At 30.8% G+C, this 22,813-nt stretch overlaps 1 protein-coding gene across 2 annotated transcripts in view; it reads right to left on the reverse strand.

Moving 5' to 3' along the window:
* Positions 1-3,970: 3,970 nt before the first annotated feature.
* Positions 3,971-22,813, reverse strand: part of LOC106464246 (vigilin-like) — a 77,386-nt gene continuing 58,543 nt past the window's right edge. For both annotated transcript variants that reach the window (XM_013924374.2, XM_022391961.1), the window contains exons 16-23: positions 19,423-19,557; positions 18,777-18,995; positions 16,422-16,563; positions 13,055-13,203; positions 12,577-12,816; positions 9,488-9,709; positions 8,646-8,864; positions 3,971-5,567 (exon numbers count right to left, since the gene is read on the reverse strand). In XM_013924374.2, the coding sequence (XP_013779828.1) occupies positions 5,337-5,567; positions 8,646-8,864; positions 9,488-9,709; positions 12,577-12,816; positions 13,055-13,203; positions 16,422-16,563; positions 18,777-18,995; positions 19,423-19,557 (1,557 nt within the window). In that variant the 3' untranslated portion in view covers positions 3,971-5,336. The remainder of the gene's footprint in view (positions 5,568-8,645; positions 8,865-9,487; positions 9,710-12,576; positions 12,817-13,054; positions 13,204-16,421; positions 16,564-18,776; positions 18,996-19,422; positions 19,558-22,813) is intronic.

The raw sequence follows: 22,813 nt of genomic DNA on the forward strand, positions 1-22,813 counted from the left end.
CAAGTCTTGTATTTTAATTGTTTTATGATAGTGACATAGTTCACAGCCCTTCAGTGGCAGGTCTGCGGACTTACAACGCCAGAAACCCGGGTTTCGATACCAGTAGTGGGCAGAGCACAGATAGCCCATTGTGTAGCTTTGTACTTAATTACAAGCAACCAACAAAAACATAGTTCAGCCATTTGGTGTCAATTTCTCTTGATCCTGTTGATGTACATAAACAAAAGTTCTAAGCTTTGTTTACAAAGATGTTTATCTGAGGACACGCTATGTGTACTTATCTATCAGCACGTAATATTTACACAACAACTGCATCCAATTGCAATTAAGATAGGTACAACATGCAGAGTTCACAATTTACCACATGTATTTAATTTATATTACATATATCAAAAATTTTTGGTTAATTGAAAATATATTGGCTCACTAAAAATCCATCTTGTATTTAAGAAATGTTTGTTTGCTCACTAAAAATCCATCTTGTATTTAAGAAATGTTTGCTCATTTATATAAATTCAATTTTCTAGAAAAAAAAAAAAGCTGTTTTTGAGCTATATTAAAAATGTGTAGTGAAAAGTTTAGTTTTGTCACCAAAAGTTTATCAGGATATAGGAATTTTTTTGAAATGACACCACAACACTAAACCTACAAAAATTTAGCTTTATTGTATGTTAATAACATATTTATCATGAATTTTGAGAAGAAAGAAAAAAAAGTTTACCGGTTTCTTGTCATCAGGTTACACGTACTTTAATGCTTGTTGTAAGTATCAGAGCAATTGCAGAGTACGAGTTTTATACAAAACTCAAGATAATAAAATTGCAGATTTCACAATGATGGATTTTTAATCCATAATTTCATATCCAGGAAGAAGGTAGTTCAAAAATCTACTTTTCCCCACAATAAATTTGTCATTTGCCCATCCGCCAAATGATTTTGAAATAAACATATCTGTCCATGTGGAAATATTGCTATCACATACTTAGCAGTACCGTGGGATTTATAGTTGCTGTAAGTCTCACTTGTCCTCTTGAGATTAGTTGGTCTCTGATTAAAGATTCAGGACAACATTTTATTATTATTTCTCTTGGAAGCCAAATTATAAGTGATTCCAATTGCTCAGCTAAAACCGGAAACTAAGAATTACAAATATTGCAGGCTAAGTTAATCAAAAATTAAGTGCAAATTTAATCTCATTGGGACAAACATTATTTGATCTTCAAACGATACGTTCAACCAAAGTGAAGAATACTCGCTTTGCAACGCCTGTATGTAGTACAGCATCACTGTCGGCCACTAAATTTTTCAGATGCAGACGCTGTCCCTCCCTAGAGTTTGGTTTGAACCCCCTTTTCTTCTGTTAAAGTTACATTTGTCTGAGAAAACTTGTTTGAACGTCTGTCCATTCTTGTGCATAACAATGGTCACTGTGAAGTTTAAGATCCAATTCGTCGTACTGTGTAAACGAAGTTGCTGTTTCGGTAACGCTTTTATCACAAATAGTATCGGAAATGATACTACGTGTTTCACCAATCGAACTGCCTAATTCGTACGTTTCCTCATTTTCATCGCCACTGTAGCTTGCCGATTTACGTTTTTTAACACTTGGACTTTGTAAATGTTTCAGCAGTTTTCGTCAACCTAGCGTTGCTTTAGTTTCATAACCTAATTTTATCTTTGGGTGTGGGTTTATCTCCGTCGGCATTCCATCTAAAAGGTGTTCGGAACAAACATACACTTTCTTCGGCAACGTTTTTCGGTTAATAGCTTAATCCATTCACGTTTTGTTGACTCATCTGACGGCACAGAATGGAATTTAAACGGGATTAAACACGCAGTCTTGTCCGTGTGTTTCACACAGATTCTTTCTATATGTTCAGTTTGCGGCGATTATTTGAACCATAAACTGCACAAGAACTGCCTCCACATCTTTTATATCTTTCAGCACTATTCATGACATTTATAAATAGAAAAATGTAGATAAAAGATTTATATTATTTTGACTACAACATATATGTTATCTTTCACTCTTGCTATGGCTGACGCACCACGCTCGTTAAAATTGAGTCACACGTGAATAAATGCGTCAATAGACTCTGGTGTTATGTAATATTATAGGTGAAATAAGGATTCATATCATGGTATTCGTATTTTCCCGAATACTCGAAGAACTTACTGTAAATATTATAAATTCTTAGAAAAAAACCCTACTCGACTGAGATTTAAAACAAGAACTATTCCACATCATAATCAAGCGCTATAGTTATAACCAGCGACAGTCTTTGTAATCGAACGTTAACAATAATTCAAAGCCCTAATTTAAACTATTAAATTGTTACGATTTTTCTTAATATTGTATGATTTTGCTCTACACATGATGAATTAATTAAAAAAACAACAAAAATCCTCACTCGACCGGAATTTGAACGCAAGACTTCCTCTTGAGACTAACCACTGATCCAATTTTAATGTTACCAACAAAGAGCATTGCGAGCAGAGTGGCTTATATTTATATATATCTAACCAAAAACACCTTAGATGTGAAAAAAAGGTTGAGGACAAGAAAAGGATTCAACGTGAGATTTAAGCTGCACGCCGAATCCTTTTTTCCACACCCGAGGTGTTTTGGATTAGATATCATGACTTTTGTCAATACACACCAACTAAGAAAATACACTCAACAGTGACCCACATTAGCTTTAGGATCGCAACTCTATTACTCGGAACAGACCTTTACTTTACAGAATCAACCATATTCTTTGTTTTATAGAGGAAAACTACCACCATATCTTTTAGTGTTAATAGCTTCCTTTATAGTAACGCCATGGAATTTAGATTAACAGTTTCTTCTCACCACCCCCATGCAATCGGTACAATAGTTTTGCTGCTCTAAATCAGCCGTCTTTAATCTGAATGACAAAACACTTAAAACAGTCCACTTTTACTATTAGATGAAGCTGTAGTAAAAATGTTAAGATCAATAGCTCACATGATATTTTGCGTAGGCGTGCGCAAATATATGTCAAATTTTAGCGGTTTTGTTGACTTTGCACATGTGGCTTATATTTACACCAAATGAGACTCCTAATTGTAGGTTGAAGAGATCTATCGTTGTATTAAATTTGAAGAAAAAACCCATAAAAGTTTGTTTTTTTATATCAAATAAAGTTTCCGTATTTTTGGTGCGAAGAACAGAAAACAAAAAGGAAGAAAATCAAAACTGGAGATGTTATAGTTCAGTTATTTTTTAATGGGTTGCCTTGAAATTTGGTGTGTGATGTAAGTGTCCAGAAGAGAACATCCACTGAAAAATATGATAATTTGGATTATCATATAGTCCGAGCTACAGAAAGTGAAAAAAATCGCTAACAATCATTACTGTTAATAACACTGTCCTGCAGCATGTTATTTTAGCCACGTGACACACTACCGCTTGTCTTGATAAATATATATTATATTAACTTACGACAATTAGGCTCATAACATTCAAAGTTCTATAAATTTTGTGAACCTTATTAGCAGCAAACTATTTCTTACAGTCACGAAAAACTAGTACTCTAAAGACCTACAGTCACTTCATTTGATTCGTTTGCTGAATTTTGTGCAAAGCTACTTCAGGAATATTTGCACTATAAAAAGTCCAGCTTGCTAACCACTACACTACACTTGGCCTACACAATATGTTATAAAATGCAATGCGTATTAAATTTTACTAGTATCGTTCTTTTAGTGTAATAGAGATATATTAAATGCACATTAGGTTACCTAGAAATATTCAAGTCAATATAATACATACAAGGATTACGGTTACAGTGAACTATGTTTCAGGTTTACCCGTTCAGTAAGAAAACATGAACGTGGTGGTAACACATGAAAATGTGAAAGTGGTAAAATACATGAAAAATAAGCCTAATCTTTGAAAATAGTTCATTCTAAACTGTGGAATTACAAAATTAAAGGGCCAAACAGATTTACTATAGAAATTTTATTCTGGCAGATCATAGTATCAGTTAAGATGAATATACAAAACTTTCTTTCCAACAGAAACGGCTTAAGCCTTTCTGGGTATTGGATTAGATCAGACATATAGTTACAGATAATGCATAGATCTAAAAAACAAACCAGTCACCCAAGTTTGATCTTCAAATAAATGATGAAGACTGCTTATATTCTGGTAATCATTCTGTCACACAAGTTAAGAAATACAGTACTTTTTTTTCTTCTAACTATTTCACAAAAGTCTCTATCCTAAATTTTAGGTAAGCATTAGAGACGTTTATATATATATATTTATATATATCGCTATTGTACATGTTACTGGGAGTGAAACAAGGAGTCATTCATGCTCTGAAACTTAATCAAGAAATAAGGTAAAAATGTATTAAGTTTTAAAAGGGGGATACTAAGAGGAAGTTTTTCATATGGTCTCAACTCTGACTATAATATGTTTCAAACAAGAGGTGTAACAAAAGTGTTCAGTGGCAACCTACATTTAAGTATGAAATTTCTGTATGTCTATAAGACTAATTTTCAATTATATTAATTAAATGTGAAAACAACGTGTTTCAACATTACTTTAAATGACCATGAACAGTTCCATGGTAAATTCCACAGTGCTAATTTAAGATATGTTACCATGAAACAAAAGACAGATAAATCATAAAAGGATTAGGTGTAGTTAATACCCCGATGATTTCATTTACTAATTTTGTTTATGCAAAAACGAATGAAGGAAACTTATTTCATCATGATTGTACAACCTCATACATACATTTACATACTAGGACAATCCCCCCCCCTCAAAAAAATAATTAAAATCCTAATTCAGATAAAACTTTATCAGAATGTAATAATAAAAAAAAAGGTACAAAAATTTAGTTCTCCAAAACAGCGAACAAGAAGGATTAAAACTTTATTTATAACAAGAAAGAAAGCTCATAACTACTTTAAATTTTATAGTTTACCCCAAATTCTATTCAGTAAAAATCTTTCTTGCCCTAGACTAGCTTCATGGAGCAGACAATTGATAAGAAAAGTAAGCACATCTTACCAAGCAAAGCCTAACAGTCTCTTAAGCAAAAACTCAAGATTAGTGATAAATACCATTTAATTATGTTTTATTGTATACCCTGCAAAAAGAATATTTTCTTTGATGTTAACCATAAGGTGCTTTTATCCATTGAAAATTACAGAGAATGACCCAAGATCAGGTAAAAGGCAGTTAGGAAAACATTAATCAATAGAATTTCAGTTAATATAAAAATGAAAATAAAATTTAATGGAAAGCTGGTCATACTTCCAATGTGTAATCCCACAGGTTCAGGTGTCACCAGCATTCATCGTCTAGGACCCCAGGCTACAGGCTTAGGGGGACCATTTCCTGCTCCAAAGGACGGGAAATCTTGGGTACTTGTGGTGTCAGGAGCATTTTGGGATTGTTCCCAGGGGCCTCCCTTAATAATAATTTCTCTTGACTCTCCTTTATTCCAAGCGGATTCTTCCCCAGAAGATCGTGTTGATGGTGCCATATATTGTTGAATGTACTCATTTTCTGATATATCTTGAAGCTAATAAAAGGGAATAAAGATTTATGAATTATTTTTTTGTCTAGTGTAGCACAAACAGAACTAAAAGAAATTTATTTGAAGGTACTAGAGAAACTATCACATTAAAATCAAAAATAGATGTACCTATTTTTCACCACTATTCATAAAACATTTTAAACTGATTGTTACCCAGGACCTCTTGTTAAAGTCAATGAAATATTCAGTTACTCCTTTCTGATAAGATATTTTATATTATTATTTTATTTATTTATTTAGTTATTTTTTATGAGGGCACATACAAGTTTTTTAAAATCCCCCCCCCCCTATTCACTTAAAAAGTAGAACTAAGAGAAATGATCAGATATAGTACAAGTTTATTTTGTAAACTGAATTATGTAAAAACAAGAGAAATTCTCAATAGCTGCGGTGCTTGAACTTCTTTTAGCCAGAATTAGAAGAAATTAATCTACGAAACCTTTTTTTCCTTTTTATTAGCTATATATTTGTACACCAGCAATACCAAGTGTGGGGCACACATATACCTGATTCAATGTTATTATTCATAAGGATCTCTACCAGCCTACCCTCAACTTGAAATTATTTTAGGCAGGATGAGAGTAAATTAATCTACAAGACTTTGGGCATGGTCAAATACACCAGTTGAAAGGGTTTGACCATCTGAGCCTAATACTGTAATTAGATCTCAAATTGGGCAAGAGATGGAGCTACGAGCTAAAAGCTTGTACCTGAAAAAACAAAACTCTGCCATTCTATGAGCTACTGTGCCATGACTAACAAAACAGTTACAGACAGATAAATCTGGAGACTAAGAAGCTGTGTAGTCTGTAGAGAAATTGTGACTGAAACTTCACTTTCAGACCAATGGTTCCAAAGTAGTTACAGCTATACCACATACTTTTTTTTCTCTTCTAATAACATATCATTGGTTTAAAAATGTTCATTGGTTATGATGCTTTTTGCTTGTTGAGGTTTTCAGAAATGATATTTAAGAATTATTAATTTGTATGAAAGTAAACACATATGGCAATTCACTGCATATGGACTTGAAAGTGTCAAACTTACAGTGTATTATGAGAAAAAGCCACTAATGAAGGATATGTTAACTTTGTTATTTCACTATTTACTGAAGACCAACTTCAATGGAAGATAATATACAATTATTACAAAGTTATACTGTTTTGAAAGCTCCATACATACATACATACATGATTAATTATTATAAATTATTTTCAACTATTTAATAGCAGAATAAAGAACATGAGTAATACCATGACAGTGTACGCCGAATGTCATTGTTCACCACAGGAGAGGCTGACCATGTGGGGACTAGCAGCTGTTTATCTACGCATTATTTTTCAGAAATACAGAAGGACTTTTTTTTTGGTTCTATCATAAGTGCCAGAAACTATGACACCTTTTTGTAGCCCATCCAATCCTCCAAATTGAGTCTTATCAACATGCAGACTAGATGTTAACAATATTTCAATATGTGTGCGTGCATGTGTGTGTGTGTTATTTTTTGTACTCCTTCACATAACTACAAAAAATTGATTTTAAAACCTCTTGAAAAGTTAGTAATTTTTTTTTGAAGGTTAAAACTTAAAGTACATGATTGGAACCAATAAAAACCTTGCATAGAAGATTAAGTCAAGCACAATTTGTTCAGATCGGTGTGACCTGGATAGGCTCACACTTAAAAATGTTCAATCAAAATAAGCTTCCTATCCAACTGTGTCTGGCTATTATAAATGTACAAGAATTACATCACAAAGCAGTACATTTCAGACCAAGTGATCATTAACTCGTGGGCAGAATTGTGTGGGAATCCCATGTTTTTCAAGTGCATGTCCCCGCAGAAACAGTACTTATTCAATCTGTCAAATGCAATTCCATAAAATTAGGCTTGTATTTCAACAAATGTGTATTACCTAAAACATACACAAGAAACAAAAATAACTACATTAATTTCACTTCACCAAAATTAGGCCACTTGCATAGAATTCAACTATATCGAAAACAAGGCTAAAAATATGTATTGCATCAGCAATCACTGCCTCCATGGTGTGAAACTGATATGTTAACCACACTTTATGGCCAGGTACATGACTGTTCTTACATTTGTGTTATGTATGACTCATTATTGTAATTCTATACCTCAAAGAAAGTAAATTAAAATAGCATTTCTAGCTTGAGTTAATTTACTGACAAGTAGTAAAGTACACACAAAATTACTGTACTAACACAACCCAAGAGAACCACCAAACTACACTGCACTTCTTACAATGTTAATCTCAATGGTGCAATTATCTACTGTTTATTAGGTTGAGCACAACTAATTTACATTATATAGTGGCACATCTACACAGATTACTTAAGATTTCACTTTTGAAACCTAGATGGTGTTGTAGAATTACAATAATAACTTGTTCAATGCGGAAGTAACTAGCAAAACAATGTTAATGGAATTTCATTCCATCAATTAAATATAATTGCTCGTCTTTATTAACTCTTTTGCTACAGTTAATACTTTTCAATATGAAAAACTGTGTGAAGGGTGTCCCTTAATTTTGATACAAAGGGATGCAGATCCCTTAAAGTATAGCACCTTGAAAGAACACTACATATGGAGTTTGGTGCTATCAATACTTCTACTGTTTGAACAATGTCTGGTTTGGATAAGACAGACAAGAATCAAATATAAAGCCAGTAATCAAATATCTTTACTTCTGATTCTTTATCACACAGTATGAAGAAATTGTATTTTGTGTAAAAACAAACTATGATATGTATTTGTCTGACTCCTTAATGTTATTTTGGGATACAACATCCTTTTTGAATTGATCAACAGCCTTATACACTGACAAAGTCTGAAAAAAAAAATGTTTCATTTTAAAACATTATAAACATTTGAAAAATGAATATTATAATTGTTATTTTCATTTAATAAAATACAAGTACACAGCAACCTTGCCTAAATATAAAGCAGTGTGACAATTTATACATGTTGTATACAAGACTATTTCTGTAAAAACACTGGTATGTTAAACCAACAACATAAAGCCAAGATTTGTCACTCACATATTCTTCTTCCAAGTTTAGCAAATGATCCTTACAATCTTCCACATTCTCTTTCAATCCTGTGATCATCACCAAATTAGGGGCAGATTCATTGGTGCGAGGAAACTGAATATCTACATCGTACTGGTCCATAATCTTTTTCCTGTTGCGCCCTCTCACTCCAATAAGTCGGGAATGGACACGGAAGTCTATTTCTATTTCCTCAGTAACCATCTCCTCCTAGTTTCAAATATTCTTTTATCATTAAAAACATTTCATTGGTAATATAAACAGAAAAGTGGAAGAAAACATTTTATAAAGTGGAGAAACCAAAACTATTTGTACAAGTTTTCAAGCTACAGACAATTTTGTTCAACATCATCTGACTGTCAATAAAGATAAATATAACATTTTTAGTTTCTACACTGAGTGAAGTCCCAAAACTATTTGGAAAAGAGTGGTTTTTAGCAATTAAATGATTAGGGTAATCTTTATGCAACTCCAATAACAAACCTGAAAAGTCACACAATACTATCTATTTGGTGGTTACTATATAATACTAAATACCATATATACAATAAAAGCATTTTCCTTTATTATTACATATCAAGAAGAGTTCACAATATCCTTTAAATCAACAACTGATTTTATCTTATTTTGATTTAAATATATGCCTGAAATTTTATGATACTGATATTAACTTTGATACATATCTACATAATATGAAACTTTTTTTTTTTTTTTTTTTTACTTCTTTTTAAGACCTTAGTAGAACACTAAAATTTGACAACCACCCAAGCAACATGTTATTTGTGTAACCTAATAGTCCATGCAATTCTTCAAACAGTTATTACTCAACTTACATGCTTCTGAACAATTCTAAGAATATCTTCCTTAGCAGCCTCAGCATTTTGTTCATATCCAATAATGGTAATGATGTTCTGTTGTGGATCCCCTCTTTCTGGGAGATGAATCTGTACTTTATGGGTTTGTCGAATTTTAGTTATAACTGTTCCCTTTTGGCCAATGATGTGACGGTGGTGTTTTGGATCAACTTCAACAGCCAACTGAAAGCTACGTAATACCTGTCATCATAAAACATAAAAATAAAGTTGAGCAATACAGATTGAGCTTTTCATTTCAAACTCTAAGTTCCTACCAAAGTTATGATCGACTAAGATTGGAATTTTGGTGATTAATATGAGAGAAATGATAAATTTAGTAGTCTTAATAGTTTGAAATGTAGTAAAACAGTTTAATATGATTTGCAATGTTATACTTGTATTCTGAAAATTATAGTTCTCTTCAACACATCACTAGCAGTATATGAAAATAATGTATACTAAATGATCTTGAAAACCATGTTGGGCACACAAATAGTTAAAAGGACATGCCCCACTGGCATGAAAAAATACTGCAGAAAATGTCTCACACTAAATAAAACACTAATTTCTGGCCAGTATAAAAAGGTGAATACTCTGAATGTTAATCATAATTTATTATTTTCATACCAACAATTTATGATTTCATGGTATGAAACCATTGCAAATGCAGGGTTTCTTTTGTTTACATTTTTTATTAGCTTGTACATCAATTGGTTGTTAAAGAAGCCATTGTTCAACCAAGATTTGAATCTATGCTGGGCACATACAAAATGTTACAGCAATTTATAGGGTAGTGCCATGTTAAGTAGCTTACCTCATGTGGTTACGTATATAGATTAACTTACTTAATAACAACTAGTCACCAGTTTGTGTGTGTCACTTTCCAACCTAACTGAACCCTACATGGACATATCTGTATTATAATTATTACTTTCCTTATATTATAACTAAGCCTAGACTCATTACTAGCGATAAAACAACAAGTATTCTACTGTTAATCAGAAGTCCCAAATATAGGTAGAGCTGGTCACAACTAAACAAACAATCACCTATGAGCATCGATTACATAGATTAGTGTCACAAAAATATCCAAATAGTGTTTTTGGCAATTCCAACATACCAATTCTTAAAATACTGCCATTCTGATTTGTCATTATTACTCTGACTACTTTATTTAGCTTAATTATTTAGTGTCATAAATTAAGAAAATAATCACTAATTAAAATTAAGGTTTCTGATTATTTCTACTATCCAAGTAATTGAAATATTGCCATTATATTTGTTTGTTTGTTAAGCAAAAAGATGCACAATTGGCTGTGTTCTGCCCACTATGAATAGTGAAACTAAAATTCATTCAAGCTAGTCAATATGTTTCCCATAGGAATGAAGCTTGTACTAAAAGAGAAATTGACAACTCTCTGTTCAGAAAACAGCATAATATGATATGTCATTTAAAGATGAAAACCTTGGCTTTCTATTGGTTATAAACAATACATTATTAAATGTACGAAATAACTATTAAAAAATCCTGAAAGAGAGGATGTGACAGGTGGGTGTGGCAAAAGGAGTCTGATTTTCTATTTGATGGCTCTGTAACCAAATAAAATTGAAAGCTATAAAAATTATGGTTTGTTTGAACAATGACGATTTTATAGTGAGTAATTTACATTAAATTTTGCACTTATTGGAGGGGTAGTGAATAAAATAGAGAAGATGGGATGCCTACAGAAAATGTTTTACACAAGTCACACTGGGGGAAATTCAGGATTATTTAAAATATTGCTTTATAAAATTAAGAACTTAAAATTTTTATACTATGAATATATGGATTATTAGCTACAATGTTATGCTATACCAATTGGTATAACAAACAAAAAGTAGTTTAATAAAATTTTGAATGTAAGCCACTAAATCCTTGTGATATGTGCAGTAAATGATAACCAGGCAGAGAGGGTTAAATGTCAAACAACACACCTGTATATTCTAAGGAATTTTTCTGCCCATCTAGAAGTATAACTAGGTTTAGTTAGTAGAGTATGTGGCAGCAAAAGTATCCTGATGACCCAAACCCATATTTATTGAATATTATTTACATGTTTACAGTATTCAAACAATGTACATAAATAAATTGGATACTTTATGGTTTCTAAATATAATTGTGATGCATTTTAAATAAAAACAGAGTTAGTGATAATAAAACTTTTACTGTATGATTTACAAAGTTTGGGAGGGGGTGTATTATTGTATATTCTAAAAACAAACAAAATGGCAATTACTTGGTTGTCTAAATATTAGGCAACTGCCATGTAATAAATGTTTAGATTATCTTTAAAAAGAAATTTGTTTCAAAAGTCCCCCCCCCCCCATCTTTTATGAGAATCAATTAACTGACTATCATTAATTGATGAGCCCAATGATTAATTGATTAGTAAATTCCTATAATTGCCGAGCTCTAGATATTGGTCTTAGCAATATTTATTGAGACTTGATATCTGGATAATATTTTATGATTAGTATCACCGCCACAACAGAATTATAGCTTCCAATTAGTGTATAGTTCTAGGGATATACAAAATTCAAGCACTAGATTTAAGCATAGACTTGAAAAGAACAACAATATATCCACGTGCAGCCTTGTTCTGATATTTATGCTTGCAAATGCTTCAATCCAAATGCAGATTTATCATCAACATCTTGGCTAGCCTACAAATTTAGAGTTCAGTCATGTGACACTATTTATCTAATCATGATAATATTGAGCATTTGTTGTGAATGCTTGTGTAGTTGGTGGGGTGGGAGATGCACTTAAAATATTTAGAACATTTGTTTTGACATGCTAAAAATCTCTTCTGGCCCCTGATGATGGTGTCTATTCAAGAAAAGTTAACCTTTTTTGCCCTGTACTAGGCATTTTGCTAATATTAAAAAAAACAAGCATTAAAAATACATCAAGCATTCATTATATTTGATATAACCATCTTACTGACCAATGTGGTCATAACCATTTCATAAGAAACAATATTAAATATATCAAAACACTATAGGATAAATAGCAGTATGTACTCAACCCTTTCTTGCTTTTCTTCTTCAAGTTCTTCGACTCTCTTCAGAAGAGCATCCTTTGCCTCATTTACATTTGCTGGTGGTCCACTTACTTCAATAATCTCACTTTCCAAGTTAGCAGCTGGCACCTTAATGCTTACATCATACCTGTCCATCATTTCTCGGACATCCTTCCCTTTCTGACCAATGATGTAGCGATGAAGATCATATGGTATTTTCACTTTCACAGTAATAGGCACTAGATTCTGGAACCCATTATTATCACAGAATAAATGCAATATTGTTAATAGTTTCATTACGAATTCATAACTCCAAAAGTAGCCTTTTAACCTTTGCATAAACAGAAAACAAATCACAATATAATTATTAGTAGAACCTAACATTACAATAAAATTGAAAAAAAATTTTACATTGATGGACTTCAAAAATTATTTTAGATGGAAATATTCCTGTTATTTAGCCAAGACAAAGTTTAAAATTTACCAAAAGAGCTTCTTTAGCTGCCATACAATTCTCATGCTTTCCAGTTATATAGATAATATCAGACTTCTTAGGTTTGCCATTTGGGTTGACATCATCAATATCACCATTCAGAGCCGACTCTTCACCATTATGATAGGAATCAGTAGGTCCTAAAATAATTTAAGTAAGAATAATACTCATTTTAACCCACTATCAAATAAAACTTTTCTATTAACTGGACTTTTAATATGGATTTGAACCATTAGGTCACAATAATTATATTCCCTAATAAGAATTTAGTTAAAGAAAAAAAAAAAGATACTTATAGACTGAAGATTTAATTTCAATTTATTGATGATACATTATTCATTTAAACTTTCAGGAGATATACATTTTTATAAGTTCAAAGTTAAAAAAAAACCTTTTGATCTCGCACTTAGCATTTTCACAGCTTGCAAAAAGCTGTAATAAGAAAACTTACTTTTAAGTTCCGTATTTTTAGTAAAGTTCTCCGAGCTACTTCAAACATAGTTTAATAACCCATTAATTTTTTTATTATTAAATTTTAATATTTACTATAACAGATGAGTCAATACTAGGTCTGTTTACCCTTATAAGTGTTGTTCCATTTAATCTTAAGGAATTATCTTACAACTAAAAAGATTTGCATTAGCTTATGCACGTTATAATATTTTAAGTAATGACTTTAAAGCTAAAATTTAAGATGTGTTGTTTTTCTGATACCACAGAAGTTTACAAACTTATTTTAATTAACATAAGTATCAATTTCATGCTTATTACTTATTAATGTATGTAAAAAGTGTTTAAAATATAACATAATTATAAGTTACTTAAACAAGTTCATGTTGTAGTATAAAAAACAACAACTAGTGCATGACATAGTAAACATAAAAATATGGAAAAATGTTTTGTTAGAGCTTATTTTTTAAACTGGGAATGCAAGTATAATCAATTATTTCAACGATTGATTTTATGCATTAAGAAGTAAATATCATGCTCACAACTGGCTACAGACAATGTATGTGTTAGTTGAACCAAGTATGTTGTGGAAAAAGGGAGCATCCACAACACTTATCCCCCTGAAATTGTAATGTTTTATATGCAATAGATCTGTTCACATGGGAAAACTATCACAAAATTCTAAGTAAGAAAAGTTTAAGAACAATGTCAAGTATACTGAAATGTCTTAAGCTTCAAGATTTAGATGCTTTGCAAACACAAAGATTTGTGTTTATTGTACTTAAGATGTTTCAAGTATTCTTTTAACCAAAATATTGTAAATTTCATATTTTAATAAACACTGATCTCACATGAATTGGATCCAAGAAAAAAATTTATATAACACTATATAAAAGTCAGAGGTTTGAAAGATCTTTTGTTTCTGTTGTAGCTAGACTGATATTTTTTTCCTCATTTAACCCTTTCTTCACGAGTATCCTATACTGGGCATGACACAAGGTTTTAGTTTCTTACATTAAAATTTTTATTATACTACTTTTTGTTTATGTTATACCAATTAGAATAGCATAAAATGTTAGCTAATAATCCATATTTTAATAGTATACAAGTTTTAAGTTCTTAATTATACAATGAAATATATAAAAAAAATCCAGAATTTCCACTAATGCGACACACGTGACACATTGTCGTAGCATGTCATCATCCCTATTTTATCCATCACCCCCTCAAAAATGTACGAAATTAAATGTAAAATACTCTATATAAAATAATTATTGCTCAAACAGACCATAATTTTTATAGCCTTCAATTTTGTTTGGTTACAGAGCTATCAAGTAGAAAATCAGACCCCTCGTGCCACACCCACTTGTCACATCCTCTGTTTCACTATGTCAAGTACACTGAAATGTCTTAAGCTTCAAGATTTAGATGCTTTGCAAACACCTAAAGATTTGTGTCTATTGTACTTAAGATGTTTCAAGTATTCTCACTTACATTTCATTATATATTACCTATAACCAATAGAAAGTCAATGTTTCCATCTATCATATGGCATATTGTATAACGTTGTGTTCTGAACAGATAACTATCAATTTCACTCGGAGTAGCAACATCGTTCTCGTGGGAAAGCTAACGACAAGTTAACGATGAATTTGTAACAGCTTTTATCGCATAGTTAGAAAGCCACAAAAATTTTTAGAAGTGAATTTGTCTACTTTTTGCATGTTATTAGTCTATATTCTTTGGTGTATTACTTGATTAAATAAAAATTGTCAAGTGCTTTACTATAATCGCTATAATAATAATAATAATAAAAATCAGGCGCAACTCTTCGATAATTGAGGGCAAGAAAAAAGAAGTTTGGGTAAGTACTTTATTTCTTGTTTTTCATATTTATTCTTTATTATTACAAAAGTAACTAAAATTGAAAGTACGGATCCTTTTAAGTTATTTAAGACTAGATTAGGTAAAATAAGTAATAATAATATAATTAAAATGGTTCATGAGGCACACACTCGAGCAGTTCGTGGGTAATGTAATTCGATAGTACAACGTGAGCTGCACGTTCCCCGAGTGATTTACAACTTATAATGGCAGGGATAGCAGTTAGACATGGTTCAAAGGGCAATAAAATTTAATTATAAATAGATGTATAATGTTATGAACTTAGAGCTAATTAGAATAAACGAATGTAGTTTTATGTTACAATCTGAAGTCATAATAGAAAAAGAAAAGAAGGTTAATTTAGGTTTATTTAATTTCTTTTTTGTGGTGACGAGATAGGGTAGAGAAAATAGCATAAAAACTATAAGGACTTTTGAAATGCATTCAGGAGGTTTTATGGATTACACATAGGGAATTTGAGATTTTTGAGATGAGGAAAAGCATTTTTAATTTTAACATGAAAATTACTTTGCACATGGACTATTCAAAACAAATACTCAATATATTCGTGGACAAAACTTTCTATTTTATTTTATAAGAAATACTTCACTATGAAATATGACTTTTTGTATGTGAAATACTTGTAATATTAACTGAAAGACTGCCAAATTTCATGAAGATATATCCAATATATAGAGTTATAAGTATTAAATTTATGTCAACTTTAAACAAGTACAGAAGGTCACATGACTCAGTCAAATTGACCGACCCCGTGTCAAAAGATTTAACAAAATATGTTACCAGGATAATAGTCAACCACTACAAGAGACCAAATGCTAGTCAACTTTAAAAAGTACCTAACTGTTATTGACAAGTTTATTAAACATTGAAATAAAAATATTTAAAAACAATTAGTATGATTGAAAAATAAATCAAATAATGCTCATTGTTAAAAATTAAAAAATTTAATGAAGTGACATAACTTCTAAGTCTTAGATTTAAAAAAAAACAACTACTACTATACCATCCTCTCTCACTTCACGGTCAGGGAACTTAATGTGGACACTATGCTCCTGGGTAATTGCTTGTATTTTATGCCCTTTAGCACCCATCACTGTTCGGTGATATAATTGTGGAATAATGCACTCAACTGTCACCATTGCTTCCTATGGAAAAGAAAATAGATCATACAATAAATTGGAAAAATTATTACTGTACTATAATTACTTTTAAACTTGCAATTCATTTTGATGAATCTAAAATGTTTATTGTAGTATGAAAACCAAATTAACACGAATAAAAGTATTAAGTTTCATATACAATTCCACTGCATACAACTGTAGGAATAAAACAACCATATTTAAATGTATAAATGATCAGGAAAAAAAATCGAAAAGAAAATCATCATATGGTTGATATTTCTCTTTTTTTTTTTTCCTATCCAGGCTAAATTGGGTCACTCCAAGTACAACATGTAAAGTAACTTATAAAAATTTAATTAAGAAATATAATTATTTCTGTCTCACTGATTTGTTCTATTAGCACAAAGCTACATAGCTTTCTATCTGTGCTGTGTGTCTGCCATGTAAATTGCATTCTAAAGTTTACAAGCAAGAAAGATCGATATTTTGATGTTTGGTCCAATCGTAAATCTGGTAACACCAGGAAGATGAAAAGAACAATATAATTCAGATTTTCCCCACATGTTCTAATTATTGACTAGTAGGTGAACAATATAAATTACTACAATCTATAACTATTTAACTTGATTTCAACTAAAAAAGTTTTGACAAAATTGTTTGTTAAGCACAAAGCTATACAATTGACTATTTGTAGTCTGACACTAGAGGTATTGAAACTCGAAATGTTAGATTTATAACCCCCAGACTTAGTACTGAGCCACCACAAAGCTATTGGAAAAAATATTACACTATGATCTGCCAATTGTAACAGTAACATACTTTGAAAGGTGAGGCTACTTGGTCGTTGATAAACACCAATTCATGTCATGTTTGTTGGAATTTAAACAAGAAGTTGGTTGCTTCATCAGCAAAATACAGTATCAAAACAAACATGTTAATGACCATCAATTAAGTTAATAGTGATTGGATATATAACAAAACTCTGATAAGTAATGAAAACTTCATAATACTGAAAGACCAAAAAAGTAAAGGAAAAATTTTATTGTTTTTTATAAAAGCTTCACAGCAAAATTTCACAAATTTCTCAACCTTAGAGTGATAGAAAAAATCAAATTTTATTAATTTTTTCATGTAGAACCTAGATTAACTTAATGGTGTGTATCAAGTTTCATGCAATTTAAGTATTTTTACTGTGAGAATGCAAGTTTGGTTGTTTTGGAAATTTGTACAAAGCTACATAAGAGCTATATTCATTAGTTACCCCTAATTTTGTACTGTAGACTAGAGGGAATGAAGCTAATGAACAGCAACCACTGCTAATTTTTGGGCAACTCAACTTGAACAGTGGTATTTGGCTCTTATAACACAACTGTGGCCTCAGGGTGAGGAGCATGATTTTTTGTTGTTTTTTGCGACAATTGGACGTGAATCATGCACCTTCAGTTTCACAGTTTGGCATGCTAATCGTCAAGCCACAGCCAGGCCTGAATGCTAATATAAAAGACCAGCAGTTTAGCATACTTAATATTTACAATGGATTCATTTGTACATTTAGGTTAGAATTGGGAAAATTAATACTTTATGAAGTTTTTTATATAATGATGGGCTCAACAAACTGCATTCATACAAAATCCTTACAAAGAAAAAGATACAGAGGCTTAAAAATCACTAATTATGAAAGAAACTTTTTTCAACCCAAGATTTGCTCATAAATTAACATACTGTACAAAAATGTACCAAGGCAATGCAGAGAAACCTAACCAGTACATAAATTTTCAAAACTTCTAATATACTCTATTACAATACTTTTCTTAAGTATTCTTAAAATATATTGTACAAGATTTTTGTTATAAAAATGTACATGTTCCTTAAATATATGCTAATTTCTACATTCTAGAAAACTGTCCAGTTTAAGATAAATTGAATAAAACTAAAAGCTGTAATTGTACTTCACAAAAAGTCTATCTCTGGTATATCTACAAACAACATCCTAAATATATATCCACTGAAAATGTTACCTACAACTAGTGAAAAATTAAAAACGTAGTTCAGGGGCTATCAACCTCTTTTACTAGTTTGTTCAGAAATAATTTACATATGTAGAAAATGTACGTTTTTATTTTACTACACTTTGAATATTCTATACAACATTAATACTGGCAAGTATAACGATTCAGAAGTCATTTTGTGCTTGTGGAGTAAACTTATCTAAATCTAACTGAGCTCAGTAATCTTACCAATTCAGAAACAATTTCCATTATCCTTTGTTTGGCTCCTTCAACACATTCTTTGGCTCCCTTTAAAACAACCTGATCACTTTCACTGCCACTACGAGGAAAACTGACATTAACTCCACCAAAGTCTTCAGCAATTTGACGTAATACTTCTCCTCGACGAAGAACAAAGTGTCGATGATACTTTGGAGGAACTTTCATCTCAGTTGTCACCACTTTATCCTATAAATATTTTTCCTTTATTATAGTTCTTTGTGTAGAAATGCCGATAAATATTTTAAATGTACATAACTGAAGAAGGAGAGGCAAAATATTCTTCATGAAAATATATTTATATACAGTAGTGGGAACTGTTAATATGCTTAACATTTTATTCTTGATACTTTTCATGCCACAATATACTTTTACTTTAACTGTTTCAATGCATATGTGGGTAAAAAACAACATCTGAATCCATTTCATAACAATTCCAAGCGATCATAAGTGTCTATTTTCACTGGTGGCTAACACTGACTAAGCCTCCCAATAGGTCAGGTATTTTGGGGTTGTAAAAAAACTACAGATAATGAAAAAGGTTTTTACTTTCTGAAAATACAATTCAAGTTTTTAAGCCTAATGTTTACCAGTATGATACAACAAGAGAACTTACCAGATCTTTCACCATGTCTTCAAGTGTCTTTCTTGCTTCTGTCACTGCTTCCTTGCGGCCAATGATTATAATTGATTCTCTGTCTTCATCTTTATCTGTGGGAAACACAATGCGAGCCCCTGTTTTTTCTCGTACCTAGTTCAAAGAATAAAATCTTTATTACCAATAAAATAAATAAAGCTGTTTATATACTACTTAGAATGTCATATTCTTAGCTCTTAACTAAAAAAATTAATGAATTTTAAAAGTTAAAATTTTATCTTATTCTAAAAACAACACACATTTATCCTTAACGCTCTGGATATGAAAGTACGGGAATCAAAGAGCATATGCCAGTCTTTTTAACGAGTTCCATTCAAAATTTATTTAAACTACTATATTAGCAATGTATTTCAATAACATGGCATTAAAATGTAATTAATAATTCAAATTTGTATATTATCTAAATTTTAGTTTGATTTCAAAAGGGACTAGAAATGCACTCAGTAGAGCACATACTTCCACCATCCAGTGTTGATCATATTTGGCTCTCAAAAAATAAAAGATTTATCCATATCTCAGTCATTATTAATGGACATGGACCATTTTTAGCAGGAAGATGAGGAATAATATTCTACACATTTCCATCAAGTTTCATCAAAATCCAATCATTTTTGACTCAGTTATAGAGCAAAAATAGTGTGAACAATTTGTCACCATGTATACAGACAGGGAGTTTTGGATTTTTGTGACCTTTCTGTGACCTTGAGTCTTCAAAAACTAAACATCCAAGTTGAGTCATAGCACAAGTGTATATCAACTTTCATCCAAACCAATTCAGTCATTTGAGAAATCTTGCTAACAAAACATAGACACACACACGGGTGTCCATTACAATTGGCAGTTGTTCTAGAAAACAAATATTAAATATTTTTCAACTTTTCCTACATATAATTTCACTAAAGTAAGTCTTATGTTAGATAAAATAAGAAATAGTTTACTGAAAAAAAATATTAATTTAGGAGGTTTAAGAGGTCATGCAAATGAAATATGAAAACTAAGATAAAAAAACAAGTTTATTCTTAGCATGAAAATCACTCTCTTCCAGATTAACTCAGCAAATGTTTTGTAAAATTCACAGTTGTTTTTGCAAAAATACTTTATTAAAAAATCTGATGTTCTGTGTACAATAGTCCTGTAATGCTTACTACAAGCTTGCCAATTTTCATAATACACTTAGTATATCCTGAGTTATACTATTTATAGTTTCATGGTTACAAGGTCTGTCAAAATGACGAAGCCTGTATACAATTTAGCTAAAAGAATAATGCAAACAACTACCCATGAATTTAGAGAGCAACCAAATAGAAATTACAATTCTTTAAAACAAACTTAAAAAAACTAACATGTTAACCCTCTCACCACAGGCATCTTTTTCTGTGCATATCATAAGGTTTAAGGTATTTATATTCAAAATTTAATTAAACTACTTTTTGTTTACATTATACCAATTAGTATAGCATAAAATCATAGTATATAATCCATATTTTTAATAGTATACAAGTTAAGTTCTTAATTTTATAAGGCATTATTAAAAGAAATCCTGAATTTCTCTTAGTGTGAGAAATGTTACTTTCTCTAGGCATCCCCCCCTTCTCTAATTTATTTACCACCCACCCAATAAGTATGACATCTAACTTAAATTACTCACTATAACATTGTCATCACTCAGTCAAAGCAAAACTTTTATAGTCTTCAATCTTTTTTGGTTACAGAGCCATCATATAGAAAATCAGACCCCTCTTGCCACACCCACCTTTCACATCCTCTCTTTTATGATTTGTTAATAGTTCTCTCTTACATTTAAGACTATTATTTAGAACCAATAATGAACCAAGGTTTTATCAATCAAATGATGTATTATATCACATTGCGTTTTGTACAGAGAACTGTCAATTTCTCTGAATACAAACTTCATTCCCATGGGAAGCACATAGACAAGCTTGGATGAATTTGTAACAGCTTTTCTTTCATAGATAGAAAATTGTGATAGTTATAGGACATTGTCTTCTTTTTTGCATGTTATTATTCTATGTTCTTTGGTGCAATATTTAATTAAATGAAAATTTTTTTGTGCATTACTACCATTAGTATAAAAAAAAGTAGGGTTAAGTGTTATCAACAGTAGAAAGCAAAAAATAAAAGTAAAAAAAAGAAAAGACATGGATAAGTACTTCTTTTCTTGTTTTTCATGTTTATTTTTTATGTATTATTACAAAAGACACTAAAATGTAAAAATAGGGTTTTTTTTAGGTTAGATTAGGTAAAATACATAATAACAGAATACAAATATTTCACGAGGCACACACGCGAGCAGCTCAGAGTAACTCGTGAATAATGTAATTTGATAGCGTAATGTGAGCTGCACGTTTCCCCAAGTGATTTACAACTTATAATGGTGCAAATAGTAGTTAGACTCAGTTCAAAGGGCAATAAAACAATAAAATTTAATTATAAATAGATGTATACCGTTACAAGTTTAAAGCTACTTAGAGTAAATGAATGTTGTTTCACATTACATTTGAAGTCATTCCAGAAAGAAAAAGATGGTAATTTAGATATATTTCGATTTTTTTTGGAGGTTACAAGGTCAGTCAAATTGACCAACCTTGTATAGAATTAGGGAAGAGAAAACAACAGATAAAAGTTTTATCGAAAATGCACTTAGAATGAATTTAAGAGGTTTAGGAATTACACAAATGAAATTTGAGATTGAGATGAAGGAAAGTATTTTCAATTTTAACATGAAAATCACTTTGCAAATGGACTATTGAAATCAAATACTCTATATATTCATGAACAAACTTTTTTTTTTAGTTGATTGAAAATATTTCACTAAAAAATATGATTTTGTATGTGAAAGACTTGTAATGTTTACCGAAAGGCTGCCAAATTTCGTGAAGATATAAACACTATATTAAAAGTTTGTGGTATCAAATCTATAAAGACTTTGAATGAGTACAAAGAAGTTATGTGGTCAGTCAAATTGACTGAGCTCATATTGAGAGAGTTAAGGGAAATATTATAATTGTCTGTTACAATTTGATATCATATTAGGAAAAAAGGTATTGACTTTTTCATGTTTTTAACTATTTGTTTCACTGTATATTGATGACTTCACTACACTTAGTGTTAAGAGTAGAGAAAATAAAAGATAAAGTAACAATTTTTATTCTAAAAAAACTTTTGATATCATGAAAATCACTTTTCACTCAGACTGACTCAGTAAAGGCTTTGCAAGTCCACAGAGAAATTTAAGAAAAATACTTTATTAAAATATCTGAATTTTTATATACAAGACACTTATGTTATCTAAGTGCTTGCCAAATTTCATGAAGATATACATATAACT

The sequence above is a fragment of the Limulus polyphemus genome, unplaced genomic scaffold (assembly GCF_000517525.1).
Source record: "Limulus polyphemus unplaced genomic scaffold, Limulus_polyphemus-2.1.2 Scaffold1598, whole genome shotgun sequence".
Lineage (NCBI taxonomy): Eukaryota > Metazoa > Arthropoda > Merostomata > Xiphosura > Limulidae > Limulus > Limulus polyphemus.